General features: G+C 39.4%; 1 protein-coding gene across 1 annotated transcript; it reads right to left on the bottom strand.

Moving 5' to 3' along the window:
- Positions 1–6,621: 6,621 nt before the first annotated feature.
- LOC110677148 (cell division cycle protein 20 homolog) lies at positions 6,622–24,166 on the bottom strand. The gene is made up of 3 exons (XM_021847957.1): positions 23,848–24,166; positions 22,937–23,782; positions 6,622–7,620 (listed from the first exon to the last, which is right to left on the bottom strand). The coding sequence occupies exons 2-3, from the start codon at positions 23,759–23,761 to the stop codon at positions 6,823–6,825; spliced, it is 1,623 nt and encodes a 540-aa protein (XP_021703649.1). The 5' UTR covers positions 23,762–23,782; positions 23,848–24,166; the 3' UTR covers positions 6,622–6,822.

Here is a 24,166-nt window from a genome sequence, read left to right as displayed (position 1 = left end):
TGGCATGATGGATGCGCTTTCTATAGTTGTGAAATTCTGCACCTATTGTTTTATATATATATTGATACAAGATCAGTGGCGTTTAGTCTAACTTATTCAGCGAGTCACTTAGGTGTTCCCAGAAAGTCGTGGAGATGCAAGTTTTTTTTTTATTTTCTCAAAATGTTGGTACACTACATGTTTTTGAATCAGGTCGACGTTTTTGTTGATCATGCTGTAAAGCTGTTCTGTAAAGTTTGTTCCGCTTGTCCGCCTCGATAAGTACACTCTGCATTGACCAGCAGCAATAACACAGTATTATAAGCAAATATGATTTTGGTAATCAAAATACGGCTTCGTATTGCTAGAGAGCGCATGAGCCTGTCAAATAAATCATCAATCCACCTAATCCGGGACAAAAAGTGCCGCCTGGAAGCAGCGAAATGTGAAGACATGGAGCTGCTACACCGTTCACAGGAAACATAAAACCTCTACTAGAAGCTCAACTCATTCGGGAAGGATGCGTGAGGTGATTGAAAGGTGGAATCAGCACTATGAGGAACACCTGAATAGCACGGACAAAGTGCGAAAAACTAGAAAAAAAAATACTAAATGCCGCCTGTAAAATGTTATCTCAGAATATTGCCATCTCTTGCTAGTATTAAGGTGAAGATTATTCGAAGCCAAAATTGAAATTTTCAAGAGCACAAATCTGGAGAACCGAACATCCGTTTGTGCTGAAAACTTAATCAATTGGTAACCACCAGCTAGTGACCAATCGATTAAGTTTTCAGCTTAAATGAATGTTTGGTTCTCCAGATTTGTGCTCTTGAAAATTTGAGGTTTGGCTTCGATTCATCTTTACCTTAATGAGGGCTGGGAACAGGTTTCTTTTTTGAGATTTTGTCGCTATTTAAATGCAAGTCTCTAAAAAATCTATGTTTAACGGAAGGTCACTAAAGACTCTATATTATTCAAAATGGTCGCTAGAGTCACTGAGCACCAAACCGTCAAAAATGTCGTAAATCCCAAGTCTCAAGAGCTCTTGATCGATTCAAAAGCGGCAAAAAATTCTTGCGCCGACAATAATAAAAAAAAAGTTTTTAGATCGTCACAGTAGCTTCAAATAGTTTTGATGGCTTCTGTACAATCATTCATTAAAAAATAAAGAATAAAAACATGAAACTTAAATAAACATTGATCTTAGCTTAGTTTACTTCAATAAGAATTCAATGTAAAAAAAAAAACTGACACTTTAGCTGGTCCTTTTTTAAATTCATAAAGTTGTACAGTCGCCTCTCCACATCTCGATATCGAAGGGACCATCGAGATACGGAGAAATCGAGACAAAGAACAAATTTTTCATGAATACTAGATTGAAAATCACTCCATTACCAGGAAAATAATAAACAAGCAGACGTCATCTCGCGTTCTGAAATTGTTTTGAACCACTAAAATCTAGTCTAGTCACCTTTGATTATGGTCATATCGACATACGGAGAGAAAATTTGGAACAATAAATCAACAGGAGCACATCGAGATATGGAGCTATCGAGATAAGGAGGATATCGAGATGTAGAGAGAGAAATTGTATGCAGACTGAAGGAACCGAAGAAATCATCGACATAGGGAGAGATATCGAGATTAGCGATGGGCGATTTTGAATCGATGTTCTGAAAATCGATTTTTTCGTTCCGATTAATCGATTTTTTGAATCGATGTTAGGAGCACTCAAAATCGAGTGAATCGATTTTCTTATTCGACTTTTTGTTTCGATTCAGAAGAATGAAATGAATTAGAAATTTTTAATCAGTTGATAAACTATAAACCTTATTTTGAATCAGACTTGAATAATTGTTAAATATATAATTTTAATTTCCAACGTAATTTAATTGAAGGAATTAAAAAACCATATAAAACTGCTTTTGATCTTATTTTGAGACCATGTTTATGTAAATTTTCATATCCGCTTGCAAATCAAATCGATTCAAAAACATCGATTCATATGATTCGATTAAATCGGTGAATCGATTCGACGTCATGTTAAATTTGAATCGATTCAGTAACATCGATATTCGGGCCAAATTTGCCCAACGCTAATCGAGATCCACATCGAGATGTGGAGAGTCGACTGTATTAGAAAACTTGTAGAACTGTACAAGAAGAGCTACGCCAGCAAATCTTGGGCGCCGTGATCGATAATCCTGGTTAGTCGCACAGATGGATCGACAAAAGGCTTAGAATCCACCATGTCTCGCGTTGTGAAGATGTTCCAAGAGACGCAGACCATCGAGCGGCGCGCTGGAAGCAGCCGAAAACCGAAAATGGAATACCCAGAGAAGGCGCGGAAGATAAGGCAGTATTTTAAGAATAACCCGAACCTTTCTACCCGAGACGTGGCCATAAAGGTCAAATCGTCGAAGTGGTTCGTCCAGCAGACCATGAGGCGGGCTGTAGTATCCGTGATTTGCATTTGCATCCGGCCGATTCAGCCATCAGTCGGTTTGTTGAACAGATGTTCTTGAGTTTTAGTGAAGATTGTTGCGGACGAAGGTAGTGATTAACCAAGGGTGGAACTGGCGGCTCTTTATTGCTACCCCGACGTGTCGCTGGTTCTAAAATGTAAACAACAATACCAAATAACGACCAAACAATGGTGACAGAGTAATCAATTTTCTCGCAAACATCTTTTTTGGGAATTTAGCAGAATTTGCTGATTAAATTGCCAACAGCGCACTGCAGTAGCACGTAGCAAATAACTGCTTGCAAACAATTTCTTTCAAGCGCATTGATTACCTGTAATTTTGCGAAGAATGATTTTTACTTTTCCGCGTTAAGCCTTAAAACTGGTTCTGGACTAGCGTTGGACAAATTTGGCCCGAATATCGATGTTACTGAATCGATTCAAATTTAACATGTCGAATCGATTCACCGATTTAATTGAATCATATGAATCGATGTTTTTGAATCGATTTGATTTGCAAGCGGATATGAAAATTTACATAAACATGGTCTCAAAATAAGATCAAAAGCAATTTTATATGGTTTTTTAATTCCTTCAATTAAATTACGTTGGAAATTAAAATTATATATTTAACAATTATTCAAGTCTGATTCAAAATAAGGTTTATAGTTTATCAACTGATTAAACATTTCTAATTCATTTCATTCTTCTGAATCGAAACAAAAAGTCGAATAAGAAAATCGATTCACTCGATTTTGAGTGCTCCTAACATCGGTTCAAAAAATCGATTAATCGGAACGAAAAAATCGATTTTCAGAACATCGATTCAAAATCGCCCATCGCTATTCTGGACTTAGGTTGGCGGCTTTTCAATTTTACTCCCAGTTGACAGCCGCCCTCCACCCTTGTGATTAACCCCTCTACCTGGGAGGGAGAAACCAATACAAAATTTCTGTACGTCATAGTGAGCCGAGATTCCGCTGTCACGAACTGTCACTGTGAGCCCAGATCTCAAACATTGGACTAACATGGAAAAAGCGCGTAACTGATTAAAACACATTTTCGCATTTCATCAAAAGCGACAAAAATTGAATGAAAATCAATTCATACACAAAATGTAAGTAATGTCACATGAGCACCTTCCAACTGATTGGATATAAAGCATTGAAAAACGCATCGTTTTACTTTTTCCAATGAAAATTATTATTTGTTGCATAGAAAACTGTGGCCCTTTTTCCATGTTTGTCAGGAAAGATCGAAAGTACACAACAAAAGAAAACTAGCGGTTTTCCCCAAGCCTGCCTTGATTGTTAGTGGCAAGCTGGAGTTATCTTGCAGTTCAAACAAACGTTGTTCTATATTTCATGTGTAGTATCGGTGCCTCCCTCCCAGCCCTCTACCGGCAGCTTCATTTTTTACTGCAAAATAAATATTCAAATCGTTATAACTTGTTTTTCAATATTTTTGCACCATTTTTCTCAAACCACCAGTTCTCAAACAACTCTTATAGTTTTAGGATCTGTGTTGATATTAATAAATTCCTTGTGGGACCGTAATTTTCCATATAAAATGCCTTTGGCGGCCATTTTGTTTTTGATCAATCAAAAAATAAAATGTGGGCATATAATGCCAGGTAATAAGGAGCTTCTCTGAAAAAATCATTGAAATCAGTTCAGTATTCTTGGAGATATCTGAAAATTACGATATGATGTTTTTATAAGTTTTTAAGATCTTTATTTGGCCAGAGTGGTTCCAGGAACCTAAATGGTCATTACTTAAAGACGGCTGCACCAAATTGCTTCACTTTTTCACAACATACTCTAATTAATGTATTGTTCCAAAGAGTGAATATCCGAATACGATTAAAATTCTGTAGCCTGAGAAATTAACCCTCTAATACCCAACCCCGCCTTTAGACGGGGTACACTTTGGAATTTTGTGTATTTTTTCGTAGCTCAGAAATCAAAATGATTTTATTTGTGGCTTTAACCTTGACTCATAACATGCATATAAGACAAGTTTTTTTTTTTGACTTTTGAAACTTTTTTCTATTTTTGAAAATTGTTTGAAAAATTGTATTCCTATATAACCTACAAATGCCTGGGGTTCATTTAACGTGTAATATAAAAATGCGAACCTTTTATATTTTTCTACGATCAACCTATTACAGAAGAAGAGCTTGGTGGTATTAAAATAATTTTAAACCTGTTTTTTCCGTAAATTACACGTAATTACAATTATTGCCAAAAATCAGTAACCAGAAGAGGCTTCAAGAAAAAACGAAAAAGGATAGGGATGTTCAAAAATAAAAATTATAAAAATCAAAAACCAAAATTCACAAATTCGTGAATAAAAATAAATCATTGCCCAAAACGTGTTTAGAACGATTTTAGATAACGAAAAATGATATTTAGATCGAAAATAAAAATTTGGGTATTAGAGGTTCTAGTTACGGGTCGGAATTTTGGGATATCTTCAAAACCAGAGTTATGGAATATCTTCAAAACCAGATGACCAATGATCAATATCGACACAGATATTAAAACTAGAAGAGTTTTTTGAGAGCTTGTGAAAAAATGGTGCAAAAAAAGTTATAACGATTTGAATTTGAATTTTGCGGTAAAAAATGAAGCTGCCGGTAGTGGGGGGTTAAGGGGTCTATTTTGTAATTCGAGCGAATTCACGTGACTCGTCTGAGGTCATTGTCGATCAAAGTAGGCATGCATATTTCAGATGTCACCCGTCGACTCCCATAGTAATCCAGTCACATAGAGTGACAGCTGTCGATAAACTCGAGTGACAGAGCCAAGTCGAGCGAAATTTTTGGTCGACAGTGGCTCCAGTCGAGTCGTTTTTGATCGACTCGACTATAAAACCCTATAAAACCGGCAGTGCAATTTTCAGCCGTACTTGAGAATTGGCTGATGGCTGAATCGGCCGAATGTTGTGCAAATGCAAATCTCGGATACTACACGTGCTACGTATTTTTAGGGCCAGGAAAGCGCCAAAGCGGACTGACAAGCAAAACACGGTGGCCAAATTGCGTGCGCAGAAGCCGTATCGTGACTCTTGAATGGCTGATCAAGCTAGGCTGTCTCGTCATGGACGACGAGATATCAAAGGTGGACACTAAACAAATCCTTCCTTAGCCGAGTGGTTAGAGTCCGCGGCTACAAAGCAAAGCCATGCTGAAGGTGTCTGGGTTCGAACCCCGGTCGGTCCAGGATCTTTTCGTAATGAAAACTTCCTTGACTTGCCTGGTTATAGAGTATAATCGTACCTGCCTTCGATATACGAATGCGAAAATGGCAGCTTTGGCAAAGAAAGCTCTCAGTTAATAACTGTGGAAGTGCTCATAAGAACACTAAGCTGAGAAGCAGGCTCTGTCCCAGTGAGGACGTTAATGCTAAGGAGAAGAAGAAGAACTAAACAAATCCCAAACAAAAACGATGCGAACCCGGCGGGTGACGGATTGACCACCTACCTGTTGAAATAAAACGACAAAACAACCAGGCTATTCTTCCATACCGCAGGCTACTGACTGATATCGCTACCAGCCAGCTCCTCTCTTTTATTTCATGTCTGGGTAAAGATATCTACAATTCATTAACTTAAATACTACCTCTACAATTCTTACCCATCGACATCTCCACTGCAGGTTGTGTGATGTACCTGCATTCCAACACTACCATATTTTTGAATCGACCGCTAAAAAGGTGGACGATGGACAGTGATGAGAGTGTGGCGTCTGTTTGTCTGAAGCCTTAAGGTGAAGTTCTATCGAAGCCAAAGCTCAAAATTTCAAGAGCACGGATCTGGAGAACCAAACATCAGTTTGAGTTAGAAAACCTAATCGATTGGTCACCACCAGCTAGTGACCAATCGATTAGGTTTTCAGCTCAAACGGATGATTGGTTCTTCAGATCCGTGCTCTTGAAATTTTGAGCTTTGGCTTCGATTCATCATCACCTTAATGTGTAATCGTCAAATGCTAACGTGAGCGCTGCAGTTGGCCGATAAACTAAAAACATCATTTTTAAAATAATCATTAAATAAGGTCCATCAACAAAGTTAGCTGAGTGTTACGTCTGTTTCGATGTTATAGGAACTAGCAGCGTTGAACGGCCCAGCAATGGGCAGTATGATTTCGGACTTTAACAATAATGAGTAATTCAACATTGCAGTCGACATTTTCTATTTTATTAGCAGTCTTTGAAGCTATCAATGTATTTCAAAAAGAAACAATCTAGTCATGTTCACGATGCAACGATTATGGCAAAATATCAAAACGTGCTACACAAATTAAAAAAAAGTAATATAAGCTACAAGAACAAGCTACATTATAAAAAAATGATTCCTAAAAAAAAACCTCCCAGAACTCACCGAATGCTCTGTTTGAGCAGACTCGGTTTCTCCCTGGTGACGGACTTTTCCTTTTTGCTGAGCAGAGGATCCGGCTGGAAGCAGTTCCACAGTCGTAGCGTTTCGTCGGCACCCGCGCTCATCACGGTGCTTCCGTCGGGGGACATTGCTATCTGCAGCACCCTCCCCGTGTGACCCAACAGGTCTATTTGCTTGTTCATCGATGGGTACTTCCATATCGTTAGCTGATTGTTCACGTAGCCGTGGGCCGAAATCAGTTCCTTATAGTTCTTGGAGAACAGTAGCCCACAAACCTGAGACTTGGTATCGACAGAGTTGAGAAGCTGGCCATTACTGACGTTCCAGAACTTGATACACCTGTCCGCTGTACCGCCGCCAGTGGCCAATGTGTTGGGCTGCCAAGGGCACCAAGCCAGTGCACGAACCGCGGCTTGGTGCTGGTTGAAGGCATACAGTGGATCCGTAGTGGTATGTGGAGCTCCGTTGGCCGTGCTCCATACATTGACCAGGTTGTCGTTACCTCCACTGGCAAGATGTTTCCCATCCGAGGACCACTTCAGACCGCAAACCTCCTGACTGTGACCGCGCAGGGTAGCCACATTGTGATCCCTCGTGCGCACATCGTGATTAACGATGGACCCGTCTCTGCTGCCCGAACAGACCACATAGGAATTCCATGCGAGAACTCCCACCCGGCCGGAATGGCCATCCATGATTCGAAGCCGCTTCATCTGTTCGCAATCCCACAGCTCCACTGTGCCCGTAGACGTTCCGACGGCCAGTATGTGTCCTTCCTATAATCAGAAATATGATCAAATTTTGAAATATACGCTATATCCTAGGTTATGAATCAACTGAGGGTCAAAAACCAAGGAAATAAAAAGTGTAAAAAGTTTTTTTTTCTTGTTTCCTGTTTAGTCTGTTTTTAGTCAAATGAGCTCGTATTTACTGCATGTATTTTTATGATTTTCAACAGGAATTAAATCAGGTTTTCGCCCAATGTTTCTTTTAGATATTACTCCGAAGATTTGTTCATGAATCCATAAAGTGATTCTTTAAGGTGAAGACGAATCGAAGCCAAAATTCAATATATTGGAACCAACAACAACATCACCACCAGCTAGTGACCAATCGATTAAGTTTTCAGCTTAAACGGATGTTTGGTTCTTCAGATCCGTGCTCTTGAAAATTTGAACTTCGGCTTTGATTCATTTTCACCTTAATATATATGAATAAAGATAATGAATTTCGATCGAAACTCCTCCAAGATTTCAACTCTGATTTTTTCTAGAAAAAATACTTCAAAGATTTCGCAAGGCATACTTTTGACGATTATTTCACAAATTTCTCAAGAAAGACCTCCATGAATTTATCCAGTGTTTCTTTCATCGATTTCCCTGTTGCAAATTTTCGTATAGAGCATCTTTAACAATTCAAAAATCAATTTCTCCAGGGCGTTCTAAGATTTTTCATCAAAATTATCACTTTAGGATATATGTAAGACTTCAACCAAGAGTTTCTGTAAAGATACCTTCAGAAACTACTTTCATAAATCTCCCAAGAAAACATCCATTTTTTTCAAAAGGTGTTCGGTCTCACCGCACCGACTCAAAGAAATTGCTCAGATTATTGAAGAAATTCCTGAAAATAAAATACAGAAATTAAAGTAATCTCTGATGAAAAATGCAAGCATCTCTGGTAGAACTCCCTAAACTTTTGTGAAAGTCATAAAGAATTTGCTTGCTAAGATAATTATTGAACATTCCTAAACTACATCCTGCAAGATTTTCTAAAGAAATTCCTTGAAAAACATTGAACCAAATTATTTGAATAATTGTTGAAGTGTTTGCTAGTGTGAAACCGTAAATTAACTTTTGGCGTATACATGAAGATTTTACTTGATAAGTAAACCCTGTATGGAATGCTACACACATTTCTGGAGACACTTCATGACGCATCCCTAATTAAATTTACTGTGGAATTCAGGGTTGAATTTTTAAGAGATTTTCAAGAATAATCCCTGGAGGAATTCCTGGGACCCATGGACAGGAATACAGGAATTCATACGAAAATGGCTGGATGAATAACTACACGCAGAGAATTAACAGCTATTCAAAATAATGAACATTTTCGTTGCGTGCTATCAACTTTTACAATTTGTTGTTAATTTAAATATGCGTTAAATCAGCAATTTTCTATCAGAACAAAACAAAAATATTGTTGAATTAACTTAGAGAGCAACTTTTATTAGACATTTTTTTAAACGACGAAAAAAAATTCATTTCAAATGATAGTTTTTTTTTGTTTTAACTTCATACATTATTGGTACTAATTATTACGCGTATCGATTCGTCATTTTGCTTTTTTTTCTGATCGGCGAAAATATAGTCCGACGTGGAAAAAAGGTTCGTTTGGGGAAGTGCAGGTTATCGATTTTTCAAACAGTTTTGAAATATTCGATCCCAAAATCGAAGCTAATTTTGGTAAGTTGCGGCTACCTTTCTAGACTTTTCATTTCATTAAAATAGTTTCAATTGTTGTAGCCGATTATTCGTTGGAAGGAAATCGAGCGGGTGGTATAAATCCGTCGTTTTGTCGCAGAACGTACAAAATTCACGCTCCAATTGAACGTCGGGAGTTGTCGCAGGTATTTAGTATAATTTTTTAACGTGCATTACACATATAAAAAAAAACATATATGTAAATATTTTTGCAGAGATCCCAACAAGCGACAGCTCATTTCCGGTTCAAAAAATCATTTGAATCTATTAGAGGTCGGCAAACAATACAGACACGCAAAGAAAATAATTTCAAAGTCAAATACCTATATTCTGTAACATTACAATAATAATGATTCAGGATATATTTGACATTTAAATATTTTTTTCTGAGTGTAAAAAATCGCCGCAGGAAATCATAGAGGAATCATGTAGTGTGTTGATTTGAATTGAGACATCTCTGGCGAAATTGTTTATTCAGTCTCAGGAATCTTGTCAGCGGGAAGCGGGCAGAACAAATAATCATCTGAATGTTTTCATTGTTGTGTTTTAAGAGAAAAATACTGTGTATTTGGCGTTTGAAATTTAGTTGCCGATAATAGTCGAATTGTGCCGAAGCCGTAAGTCTCCCTATTTTTCATTTCCATTTTGCAGCATTTGGCGGGGCAATAAGAGCGCAAGTCAATCCAAACCTGATGATAGGAGGGGTAATGGCTAAAAAGTCTAAGATGATAACGCAACCGCCATGGGAGAGGGTAAATAGGATTGATGTGATTGTTAGGTAAATGGGATGGACTTGACACAATAATAATGCTGCAGAATGTAATGAATCCGTAGGTCAAACCATTCTATTGATTGTTTTAGAGCCTACGAGCAAAGAAATTTAACCCGTATAGGCCTGATTGAAAGCAAAAAATACAAAAACCCTCACCGCTCTGCGAATTCTAAAGGGATTCAAATGATTTTTTGTCATTATACTAGCTAGTTTCTAGAAGTGACCAGAGGAACTCATAAATATTCCTGTGATCAGAATTATTCCGATGAGTCACCGGGTAAAAAAGGGCTATTTTTTGGGACATGTCAAGTTACCTATATTTATTTGCATAAATCTTTAAGATCTGATATTAGGGCGATTCAAAATTTAAAAATGTTTGAAAATCCCATCTCCCATATGTTCCTTACCATCCTTACAATAGAAATAGTGTTCTGTGAAATTTTCAGCTTTTTCGGTGGCGATTTAAAGGTGGCCCAAAGACAAAGTAGGTTTGTATGGAAATTACTATGGAGAAATTTTGAGAAATGTTTCAAACACGCTAGTACTGTAATGTAAGTAGGAACGTATCATCCCATATTGAAAACTCTTTCTTCAAGTCTTAATGAAGGATGTTGCTGAAGAAACAAATCCCTTTTGAGCAAATTTTGTTTGGGATTTTTGTACATGTTTGCAGGGCTATAATCCCATATTTAGCAAACTGATAACAAACAAACTCATGAATATCTTTTCTGCTATTTGTCGGATTGAATTAATCTCTTCAGCAAATTTCTTTATTATGGCTTGAAGAATGAGTTTTCACTATGGGATAATAAGTTTGTACTTACATTACATTACTAGCAGGTTTGGAACATATCTCAGAATTTCTCCATAGTAATTTACATACAAACCTACATTGTCTTTGGGCCACCTTTAAATCACCACCTAGAAAACTGAAAATTTCACAGATCACTATTTTTATGGTAAGGATAGTAAGAAACATATGGGAGATTGGATTCTCAAACATATTTAAATTTTGAACCGCCCTAATCTGATATTCAACATCATAAATGAAGAGTTTTGCACCGTTTAAAATATACCAGATGTGGTCACTCGGACTTAATGCCCGGAAGAATCTGCTATAGATTTGTTGGATACTAAACCGTTTCAATTATCGACAAGTAGAAATCAAGCGTAATTGTTCACTAAAATGCGTTCCCATAAGCTTTGCACAGATGCTTAGATAACAATTGGCCACTTTATCGTAAATTTGATGCTTCTCGGAGACCCAAAAATGGTCATTTGTAGGATCAATCAAACGTCTCGTAGAATGGACTATGCGAATAAAGTTCCTTGTTGTATTGTATGAACAGTGTAGAATACACAATGTATTACACACGCCCCTCGCGATATAGCGCCCCTCGAAAAATGCATAAATTCTTGAAATTAATCTGAAATACCATGCAACCCATGTTATAAGTAAGTGCTAAACTCAATGAAAAGGGAATAAATTATGTTCGAAAAAACTGCCCATATTGCCCCGGATGGCTCTTACAAATTTCATCATTCTAGAATGTTGATGTTTGACTGTTACAATGTTCTTTGCAATTTAATATTGTTGTACAGATTGTTTATAAATACTAATAACTTTCCTGTTTAGTGAACAAAATAATCAAATTTTAAGATTCTATGAGATAATTTCACAACCTAAAATAGGGCGCCCATATGACCCCATCGATAGAGAATCGACAAATTTCGAAAAAATTATTCATTCGTTAAAGTTCACGACGGAAATCTTGCGGATCTGGTATATTGATCTAAAGGTTTTTGTTGAAATTTAGCGTCTTCTAATTTTCTAATCTTCATATCAACTTACTGTTACTCATTAGTATCCAAAACAAATTATTGAAAAAACTTGGAAAAGACCGACGTAACCAAAGGGTATTCATCTTGCACCGCCTACCCCTGGGAAACAAAAGGTTAAACGAAAGGTTCGACATATCAATACAGAGCCAGAATTAGGGCGAATGTGAAGACTAATACCCTAATACATTCTCAGTAAAATCGGTTTGAGGTTTGCGGGTTTAATTTTAATTCTATATTATGTTTCTGATCGATTTAATCACATGATGCATTTTTGTAGGATCCATTACAATATTATTTTTTTGTAGCAAAACATTTAACCACATTCCTAGTCTTGCACTCGCAACGTGAAGAGCTCTTGTTCGTTGCTCCGTGACAATTGGTTTTTGCTCCACAAAGTTGGTTTTTTCCACCGTCGCGTGTGTCCCTAGAAGTGCACCACGGGAAGTAGTAACCGTCAGCATAGTCTGACGAGTTAACTATACAACAGTTTGGGACGAAAATCTTCTCGAATCAACCCGCCGGAGAAGATTTATCAACATCAAGTCGGACGGCTGTGTATTCACCACACGCCGATCGGCATCATCAACAACGCCGTCATCGTCATCATCTGCGGTGGCCTATTGTTGCTGTCGCACATCGCCTTCCTCATCACCGGTGTGTGATACCGTTCACCAGTACCTAAAGCAGGCAATTATTGTTCCTACAGTGAAGTGGTTGAAAAGCACGTGGTGTATCATCAACGAGCAAACATCAGTGCATCGTTTTGCCGTAGGTAACATTCCACTTTGATTCCATCCACTCTCTCTCTCCGCCGCATTTCAAAGTCTCACTGTGACTCTCACATCAACCAGTGGTTCCCAAACATCAGTGGTTGACAATTTATTTTTTTTTTCCTGTAAATATTTTTTTTTCTGCAAATATTTTTTTTTCGTAATTATTATTTGTTTTGGTAAATATTTTTTTTTATTCCCGTTTTTTTATATCGTTAGTTATTTGAATACTAATATTAAGATAAGTTTGTAATTATCTGTAGTGTAGTTTTATTCTCAACATTATCCCATTTGCAGTAGAATCTACACAATGGAACCGAATGATACCGGTGGGGGTTCGCCGGAATACTTAATTTCCTCTGATGATGAATCAGGCTCAGGACGCAACACTGATCTCCCAATACCAAGCCAACAAACCGAGAACATGGAAACTAACGAAAATGAAAATAACGTTAATTCCTCCTTTCCCATGAACTCAGGCAGACCCTCTCCAGAAGTTCTTTTGAAAAGCCCTTCGGCTCAAAATTCTGTGAATACCAATTGGGTTCTGCCTACTAGCTCACCTTCACCCCCCTCTACCTCTGCTTCTTCTTCGAACTCGGCGATCCCCCGCCCAAAGGTTTACCCACCCGGATCTAAGGATCCCTTTCTGGTTTTCTTTCGGCCCAAAGCGAACGGAAAACCATTGAATAAACTTCAAATCGAAAAAGATCTGGCAAAATCGTTTCGAGGTATCCTTGAGATTGATTCACCCAGCCGTGATAAGTTGCGTGTCACAGTTAGTGATCGCGACCAGGCGAACAGAATTGCTGCCTTTGAGCTCTTTTCAATGGAGTACAAAGTCTACATTCCCAGTCGCGAGGTCGAATGTTATGGAGTGGTCACGGAGCACAATTTGACTCGCGAAGACATCATGTCGGGAGCTGGTGGGTTTAAAAATCGTGCCGTTCCGCTGGCTCCTGTTCTTGATGCCAATCAAATGAACAAAGTGTTGCCTGATGGCTCAAAACAGCCGTCAAATTCGTTCCGCGTAACCTTCTCCGGTTCGGCCTTACCAAGCGTCCTCGTGATTGGGCGTCTTCGGTTACCTGTTCGTCTTTATGTACCGACGGTTATGCACTGTGAAAAGTGCCGGCAGTTGGGCCACACTGCACCTTACTGCAGCAACAAACCACGTTGTAGTAAGTGTGGCGAACAACATGCCGAAGGTTCCTGCAATATGGAGCCAAAATGTACCTCTTGTGGCCAAGCTCCTCACAAACTCAGTGCATGCCCGAAGTACATAGAGCGGGAGAAACATACAATAAACTCCCTGAAACAGCGGTCCAGGCGTTCCTATGCAGACATGCTGAAAAAGATCGCTCCGACTGTTGCTCCATCGGCCCATACCTTTCAAGGCAACAATATCTTCGCATCCCTGCCGGATAACGATCAATGCTCTGACTCTGAGGATGGAGAAGAGTATACAATAATTGAGACAGGGACGAAAAGGAAGCGTGCTGTTACAAAAACGGCGCTTGAAGCAGCAGGCTTCTCAGAACGTCCCTGTTGATCAAAACGTTTCTTCAAAGCCTTTGACAAAATCAAGAAATGGCGGAAACACCAAAAAGGTGTCACCTCCAGGCTTCAAGTTTTCAGCTGGAGAATTTCCGTCACTTCCGGGAACATCTAAAACCCCAGTTGTCCCAGTTTTTTGCCCAGAAGAACAACCAATTCGTCAGCAGGAGCAAAATAATGCTTCCGGAAAACTGACTCTTTCTGGGATAGTGGATTTCATTTTCGAAATGTTTCAATTCTCACCCGAAACGAGGAACCTGCTCAACATGGCGCTTTCCTTGGTGAAACCTTTTCTGAAGCAAATAGCTTCGAAGTGGCCGATTCTTGACTCGTTCATATCTTTCGATGGCAAATATGGTCAATGAGGTCGGAGATATGATCGAAGTACTACAGTGGAATTGTAGAAGTCTTATGAAAAATATGGAGGCATTCAAATTTTTAGTACACAGCTCTCGCTGCGACATATTTGCTCTCTGTGAAACATGGCTCACTTCTGATAAAAATATCTCTTTCCACGATTTTAATATTATCCGTCTGGATCGAGGGGATGGATATGGAGGGGTGCTCTTAGGGATTAGCAAGCTTCACTCCTTTTATAGAATCGATTTCCCCTTGATGACAGGCATTGAAGTAGTTGCATGTCATATTACAGCCCGAGGTAAAAGCCTCAGCATAGCCAGTGTGTACATACCGCCAAACGCTAGAATGTCTCGCAGAGACTTAGCGGCAATATGCGAAGCTATGCCTGCGCCATGGTTGATCCTAGGAGATTTTAATTCTCACGGTACAGCCTGGGGGTCACCGAGGGACGACAATCGCGCAACCTTAATATATGATCTTTGCGACTACTTCAATCTGACAATTTTGAACACTGGGGAAGCAACACGAATAAAACCTCCAGATCCCCCTAGTATGTTAGACCTCTCAATCTGTTCGAATTCATTATCATTGGATTGCATGTGGAAAGTAATTCAGGATCCCCATGGTAGTGATCACCTGCCTATCAAAATTTCAGTTACCAATAATTCGTGTCGAACACACCAGATCGACGTAGCGTATGACCTCACGAAGCATATCGACTGGGGAAAATACGCTGAAGCGATCTCCGTAGGTGAGCAATCGGTCGATATACTTCCACCGCTGGAAGAATATCAATTCTTATCCGCGTTGATTATAAACAGTGCTCTTCAAGCTCAGCGTAAACCGGTTCCAGGATCTTCAGTACGACGTCGGCCGCCCACCCCGTGGTGGGATGGCGAATGCACCGGAGTCTATCGCGAAAGATCAGATGCGTTTAAAGAATATCGGAAACGTGGTACGCGCGATAACTACGATCGGTATTGTTCTCTTGACCGCAAGTTCAAGAGCCTCGTGAAAGCGAAGAAACGCGGTTACTGGAGAAACTTCGTCAACGGATTAACACGGGAAACGTCGATGCGAACCTTGTGGACGGTCGGTAGAAGAATGCGGAACGTACAATCGGTAAACGAGGATCGTGAAAGCTCTTCTCGATGGATATTTGATTTCGCGAAAAAAGTTTGTCCGGACTCTGTCCAAGTTCAAATGACTATTCGTGATTATCCAGAAGAAAGGAATGCAATGGACTCAACTTTTTCGATGGTAGAGTTCTCACTTGCTCTCTTTTCATGTAATAATTCTGCCCCGGGTATGGATAGAATTAAGTTCAACTTGCTGAAAAACCTCCCAGACGTCGCAAAGAGGCGCTTGTTGAACTTATTCAATATATTCTTGGAGACCAACATTGTTCCGGATGATTGGAGACAAGTGAGAGTTATTGCCATCCAAAAACCAGGAAAGCCTGCGTCGGATTACAACTCGTACCGTCCTATTGCGATGTTGTCGTGTCTCCGAAAGTTGTTAGAGAAGATGATTCTCTTTCGACTGGACAAATGGGTTGAATCGAATGGCCTTCTCTCAGATACTCAATTTGGATTCCGCAGAGGCAAAGGAACGAGCGATTGTCTTGCGTTGCTTTCTACTGAAATTCAACTGGCCTACGCACAAAAAGAACAAATGGGCTCAGTCTTTTTGGATATTAAGGGGGCTTTTGATGCAGTTTGCGTTGATGTCCTTTCGGACAAACTCCACGAGTGTGGACTTGCCCCGATTTTGAATAACTACTTGTACAATTTGTTGTCTGAGAAGCACATGTTTTTCTCACATGGAAACTCAACAATTTCTCGAATAAGTTACATGGGTCTCCCCCAGGGCTCATGTTTAAGCCCTCTTCTTTACAACTTTTACGTAAGAGATATTGATGATTGTCTCATGGGAAATTGCTCGCTAAGACAGCTTGCGGATGACGCCGTTGTTTCTGTTACAGGACCAGAGGCGGACAATCTGCAAGGACCATTGCAAGATACTCTGGACAATTTGTCCGCTTGGGCTGTGAAGCTGGGTATCGAATTCTCTCCGGAGAAAACCGAGTTAGTTGTCTTTTCTAGAAAGCGTGATCCGGCGCTGCTAGAACTTCAGTTTATGGGTAAGGCACTGACTCAAGGTTTATCGCATATGTATTTAGGGGTCTGGTTTGATTCTAAATGCACCTGGGGAAAACAAATTAGGTATCTGTATCAGAAGTGCCAGCAACGAATCAACTTCATGCGTACACTCACAGGAACATGGTGGGGGGCCCACCCGGACGATCTGATAAAGCTATATCGCACAACGATTCTGTCGGTTCTTGAATACGGTAGTTTTTGCTTCCAATCCGCCGCGAAAACACACATTCTGAAGCTCCAGCGTATTCAGTATCGCTGTCTTCGGATCGCGTTAGGCTGTATGAACTCGACTCATACCATGAGTTTAGAGATATTAGCAGGAATACTGCCTTTATCGGATCGGTTCGTGGAATTGTCGTTAAGGTTCCTCATCCGCTGTGAAGTGTTGAACCCGAAGGTAATTGAAAATTTTGAGAAGCTAATCGAACGAAATCCTCAAACAAGATTTATGACATTGTACTACGCGTACATGACTCTGGAGGTTAACCCTTCTTTGAATCTTCCCAATTACGGTTGCTTCCATGACTTCTCAAGTTCCGCTGTAGTTTTTGATCTGACCATGAGACAAGACATCCGTGGAATTCCAGATCTGCTTCGTTCGGAGCAAATCCCAAAAATTTTTGCTAGCAAGTTCGGTCACATCAGCTGCGAGAGAAGGTTTTACACCGACGGGTCAAAAACGAATGATTCCACTGGATTTGGTATGTACAACGAGTTTCATAGCGCCGCATATAAACTTCAGAATCCTTGCTCCGTATATGTCGCGGAATTAACGGCTATACATTACGCATTAGAGCGAATTGCCTCTCTTCCCTCTGATCAATATTTCATTTTTACGGATAGCCTTAGCTCCATAGAGGCTATACGTTCAATGAGGCCGGTGAAGCACTCCCCGTATTTTCTCAGTGAAATACGATCTAAATTGAGTGCTCTATCGAATGATTCATATACTATCACCTTGGTTTGGGTCCCTTCACATTGCTCGATCCCGGGCAATGAGAAAGCGGACTCGCTCGCCAAGGTGGGCGCTATGGAAGGTGATATTTTTGACCGACAAATTGCCTTCAATGAATTTTTCTCAATTGCTCGTCAACATGCATTGGTCAGCTGGCAACAAAAATGGGATGCCGGAGAATTGGGCAGGTGGTTACATTCCATTCTCCCGCAGGTATCGAAGAAGCCGTGGTTCAAGGGGTTGGACTTAAGTCGAGACTTTATTAAGGTAATGTGTCGACTTATGTCCAACCACTACTCTTTAGGCTCTCACTTCTATCGAATAGGGCTCACAGATAGCAATCACTGCAGCTGCGGTGCAGGTTACCAAGATATCAACCACGTAGTTTGGGAGTGCCTCGAATACGGTATTGCCAGATCTAATTTTTGTACATCCCTCAGGGCCCAAGGGAAACCAGAAAAGGAAGACATTAGAAATGTGTTGGGTAAACTTGACCTTGTGTACATGAAGCTTTTGTACGAATTTTTGAAACAAGCTAACATCTGTGTTTGATCCCCCCATCTCTTCGGTCTACTTGTCCACCTTGTGTCCCCTCGAAATTCGTCTTGTTGTATCGTTACAGGTTGTCATTGTCCACTCCACGTTCGACCATCAGCAAAGCAAACACGTCACATCTTCAAGCTGCTGAATGTCAACGGAACGATCCCATTGTCCTATCCCTTCCTTGAAATTATTGTTACCCCTAACCTCGACCAAACCGCGAGTTTTACGGTTCCCCAAAGCTAACATAGTATATTAAGAAAACATCATGAAATTGTTAAAACAATCAAAAGAAGTCGGCTCCGTAATGCCTAATGGCGCATGAGCCTAGTAAATAAATGATTAAGTAAAAAAAAAAAAAAAAACATTTAACTTATTTAAATATTATGAATAACATGTTAGAATAAATAAAAATCCATCATGCGCCATTCAACAAAATTTAGAGCTGTTGCGCCCCTCGGTTTTTTCGTCTTCTTCAGTTTGACAACAGCGATTGCGCCTTTTTACCTCGTCCTTCTGGTTTGACTATCATCAGCTTCGCCGTTCTGCTACGCTCTCTCGCACGAACCTTTATCACTAACGCCCTTCTGCACACCCAGTTTGAAATGCGCTCTGCTGCCACACTCAAGCTCAAATGCGCCCGGTTAGCGCAGAGGGGGAAGATGGGCGAAATTGACATCAGAGTTCGAATCGAAAGAGAGTATCAAATGCGCCTTTATGTTTTTCTTACTTATTTCGTGAAAAACGTTATTTTTAAGGAACAGATGTGCATTATATGATTGCAATTTATCAAACAAACGGTTAGGTGAATAAAACTCAGTTTGTTTACATTTGTCAGTTAGGCCGTTTATCAAGTACTGTATTGATATCTACTAGACGCGCAAATAGGCTGGTATGTGCCAAAGCATTTGCCGAAAACGATGTAAGTTATGTTTATGTAAAGTTCAACTTACAGATTATCGTTTATAATAAAGTTCAAATAACAAATTTATTGAATTCTAGCGTAACATTTGAAAAGGGCCTAACTGCAAAATGTGAACAAACTTGATTATTAATTATTCGTATCATTTTTTACGTAACTTACTCCTACATACTCTTACGGGCATGCAAAATGCATTATTAATGGTAATTTTATTCAAATTTAAAAGGGCCTATCTGAAAATTGTGAAACTAAGAGGGCCTAACTGGTCATAAAAGGGCCTAACTGAAAATTTCCATCAAAATCAGATTGGCCTTTTCGTGCATTTTTAATTTTCCCCAATATTTTTCAATATTTAGCCATTGTATAGTGTTTTCTCACATAATGGAACCAAGTGAAATATTTGAAAATGGTCTATCAGCATAACGTAAAAATTGAGAAATGCTCAATTGAAGATTCTGTAACATATTGATTGTCACTATTTTAAACCCATTGCCATTTAATAGTTTTAAACTTTTGTTCGACACTCATAGTCTATTACTGGGCCACGTAACGTCTTAAATCTTATATAACAAAAAAACTAGTAAAAAATGATGAATTCAAACATCATCGGCAGATAGGCCCTTTTACGAGTCTTCAAACCAGTTAGGCCCTTCGATTGAACAGGGTTTCAGTTAGGCCCCTCCAGTTAGGCCCTTTTATTAAACATAGTTACAGTTAGGCCCCTTTGGAATTTGTTAATTTTATTGATTATTGAAGTTATTTTCCAAGTTTTAGAACAAAATCAATCGATTATGTGAGAAAATCAACATTGAATATTGAAAATTCTTTATTGAAGATTCAGTACTATATTGATTATTCATATTTCAACCCCTTTCTCCTATTTACTAGTTTTATGCTTGTGTTCGATACTCATAATAGTCTACTAGTAACCCATAACGTTGTAAATCTTAGATAACAAAATAACTCGTGAAAATGGTTGAATTCAAACATCATCGGCAGATAGGCCCTTTAACGAGTCTGCAAACCAGTTAGGCCCTTTCAGTTAGCCCTTTGATTGAACATGATTTCAGTTAGGCCCCTCCAGTTAGGCCCTTTTATAAAACTTAGTTCCAGTTAGGCCCTTTTGGAACTTGTTAATTTTATTAATTATTGAAGTGATTTTCAAAGTTTATGAACAAAATCAATCGATTATGTGAGAAAATCAGCATTGAATATTAAAAATTCTTTATTGAAGATTCAGTACTATATGGATTCCTATTTCAAGCTCATTCTATTTTTTTACTAGTTTTATCATAATCTTAATGCGAAGTTAGTAGAAAAACTGTTTTTTTATCCTGAAAAAAAAAATTACATTAAAAATTTTGAATAATTTTTATTTGTTGCCTCTAGTTGTGGATCGAGTTTCAAAAGCCGCGATTTTCACAAAAACAAATTCGTTTGTTTTTGTAACAGCCCTGCAAGAATTTTTCTTATACTTCTTCTTGGCATTACGTCCTCACTGGGACAGAGCCTGCTTCTAAGCTTTGTATTCAATGAGTACTTTCACAGTTATAAACTGAGAGCTTTCTTTGACAAGTTGCCATTTTCGCATTCGTATATCGTGTGACAAGTACGAAGGTACTCTTTGTTCAGGAAAGTAAAGGAAATTTCCATTACGAAAAAACCTGGACCGACCGGGAATGGAACTCAGATACCTTCAGAATAGCTTTGCTTTGGCTAAGAAAGGCCCCAAAGTATAATACAAGTAAAAAAGTGAATGGGTTTGAAATAGATATAATCAATAAGATACTGAATCTTCAATCGAGAATATCCCACATTTAGCTATTACATTATGTTTCTCTCGCTTGATTTCAAATATTTAAGAACTATGAAAATCACTTCAATAAGCAATAAAATCAACAAACTCCAAAAGGGCCTAACTGGATCTATGTTTAATAAAAGGGCCTAACTGGAGGGGCCTAACTGAAACCATGTCCAATCGAAAGGCCTAACTGAAAGGGCCTAATTGGTATGAAGATTCATTAAAGGGCCTAACTGCTGATGATATTTGAATGCAACCATTTTCACGAGTCGTTATGCTATTTGAGATTTCTAACGTTCTGGGCCACGTAATAAACCATAATGAGTGTCAAACACAAATATAAAACTAGTAAAAAAAGTGAATGGGTTTGAAATATCAATAATCAATATGCTGCTGATTTTTCATAGAATAGTTTCCAATATTTAGCTTTTATAATATTGTGTGTTTTTCTCACATAATCATTAAAATTTGTCGAAGAATTATGCAAATCACTTCAATAATCAATAAAATTAGCAAATTCAAAAAGGGCCTAATTGGTTTGAAAATTCGTAAAAGGGCCTATCTGCGGATGATGTTTGAATTGAACTATTTTTACAAGTTGTTGTGGTATTTTGAAATTCAAATCGTTGTGAGCCACGTAATAGATCATTATAGGTGTCGAACACAAGGGGTTATCCGAAAATGAAGTCCATCAATTGGGGCCTCCTCCAATGGGGGGATGTACGAAAATGTGACAAGTGCATGGATTGGGTATTGGAAAAAGCGTGACAGAGGGGGTAGGAGAGTTGTAGAAACCCCAAAAACGATGGAGGTCATTTTTGGATCTTCCCCAAGTATGAAACTAGTAAAAAGCGAATGGGTTTGAAATAGGAATAATCAATATGGTACTGAATCTTCAACCGAAAATTTCCAATATTTAGCTATTATATAGTGTTTTTCCACATAATCGCTAAATTTTGTTCAAGATTTATGCAAACCAATTCAAAAATCCATAAAATTAGCAAATTATAAAAGGGCCTAACTGAAACCACGTTCAATCAAAGGGCCTAACTGAAAGGGCCTAACTGGTTTGAAGATTCATAAAAGGGCCTATCTGCCGATGATGTTTGAATTCAACAATTTTTACGAGTTGTTGTATTATTTGAGATTTGAAACATTATGGGTCACGCAACAGACTTTAATGGGTGTCGAACACAGGTATGAAACTAGTAAAAATGCGAATGGGTTTAAAATAGGAATTTTAAATATGGTACGGAATCTTCAATGAGCCATTTTACGAGACGTTTCGGAACAGCTGATCGCCGCAACGGCGTCAATTGACAGGAGACCTGGGATTAAATCCAGCGTGATTTTCAACAACGCCTCATCTTACCAAACGTGGACATGGAGAAAATGACAAAAATGAGATCCAAAAATGTTCGTTACTGCAACATTACACCTAGTTATTGTATCAGCTACCTCTTTGTTATCCATATTGCACATAAAAAAGCACTTTTGTGATCAGAAATATTTTAATAATTTTTCTCCATTTAAGTTTTCGCCTGGATGAAAAGCTACGCTAGAGATGCGCACAGTCATCAACCATCATCATCGTGAAAACTGACGACGATGATTGAAAAATCCCAGGTCTCCTGTCATTTGACCAGGCTTCGTAAAATGGCTTATTGAGAATTTCTCAATGTTTACGTTTTGCAGATAGGCCCTTTTCAAATGTTACGCTAGAATTGTGACAGCAGTTCTACCATGAACATTTGAATGAACCAGAACTCATTGACAAAAAGTTAGGGGAGCGGGAATTATAACTTAGTAATTAGTAAACCGGACAAGGGGAAACTTGTCGATTCCCAGGTTGAGGGACTTGATGGATATTATATTTCAATTATGTGGACCAAACGAAAACGGAATCGGTTTAGCAACTGTATACGCACCTGAATCCAGCTCAGTGCGCACGCATGATCACCGCCTTCATTCTCGTACAGCACTTCGATATTGCCACTGGCCGCATTCCACAGGTACACCGACGATCCGAGAGCCACGGCCACCACATTGTCCCCGCTCCAGTCCATCAGGTTCAAGTAATAATCGTTGATGATGTCCGGCGCGTCCAGAATCCGCTCCGGTGCATTCGGAATGAAGCGGGAACCACTTTTCGTGGACATGGGCGTCTTCACCGAGTAGACCACTTTGAGGGGGTTCATGTGTCCTTCCGGGGCTGCCGGTGCTTTTGTCTGGTAGGACAAAATCCGTTTGTTGCTTATATCACATCCCTTGACTGCTTCTGATAGAATCTTGATGCGCTCGGCATTCTTGGGGCTCGGATTCGTTCCGTTCTGCTGCTGCTGCCCATCTTCGCCGCTTCCGTCGCCTTCGGTTTCCTTCCTGGCTTCGTTCTGTTTCACCATGTAGTGACCCAGGTCGAAATCCGTAGTCGTCCGGTTCGGGATGAATCTGTCCCCGCCGGAAGGTTGCTTTTGACTTGGCGTTTGGGATTTACCTTCCTTCTTGGTGCTAGATCCACCTCCGGGTTTTTTACTCGGGGTCTTCCCGCTAAGCGTCCCGGGCGGAACCGTTTGCTGGCCGTTGAACGAAACCGACAGCTTCTGGCGAGATGTGTTCATTGAGCTTGCGTTGAAACTCGATGATGCTGCCGAAAGATCCATCTTTTTTTGCCACCGAGGAGCGGGTCCTTTTGTCAGTTCGCCGTCCATTGTGATTATATTGTTCAGCTCATTGAGATAATTGAACTGAGACATTTTCCACAACACACGCTATTTCTAACGAGACAAAACGATTGTTGTAAAAGAGATGTTCGAATTATTCATTCAATACACAAAGTTACCTCAGGCCACAGGCAGGAATCCTTTAACAAACGGTTTTATGCACCGGCTTTCGCTTGCAGCTTTTTGTACTCTCTTCACTCCGCACTTCGCTTTTTTTCCCGCGAGGTTTGCTTGGAAAGTTTCCAACGCTTTTTCGGAAACCAAGAGCGACTTTCGATTTGGGCGATACAGCACTCGGGTACAACCACTTTGAGTGATGATATGGTCGTTTTTTTGAACTTTTTAAACTATTATCGATTATCATTAAATCAATTACTACTCAAGTGCCACTCATGATGGAAAATAGCAGTACTTTAACATAAAATCCAGATATTACTG

Source organism: Aedes aegypti, chromosome 2 (assembly GCF_002204515.2).
Source record: "Aedes aegypti strain LVP_AGWG chromosome 2, AaegL5.0 Primary Assembly, whole genome shotgun sequence".
In the NCBI taxonomy this organism is placed as follows: domain Eukaryota; kingdom Metazoa; phylum Arthropoda; class Insecta; order Diptera; family Culicidae; genus Aedes; species Aedes aegypti.
The sequence above is the reverse complement of the archived record's forward strand: the minus strand, read 5'-3'. Positions and strand labels throughout refer to the sequence as shown.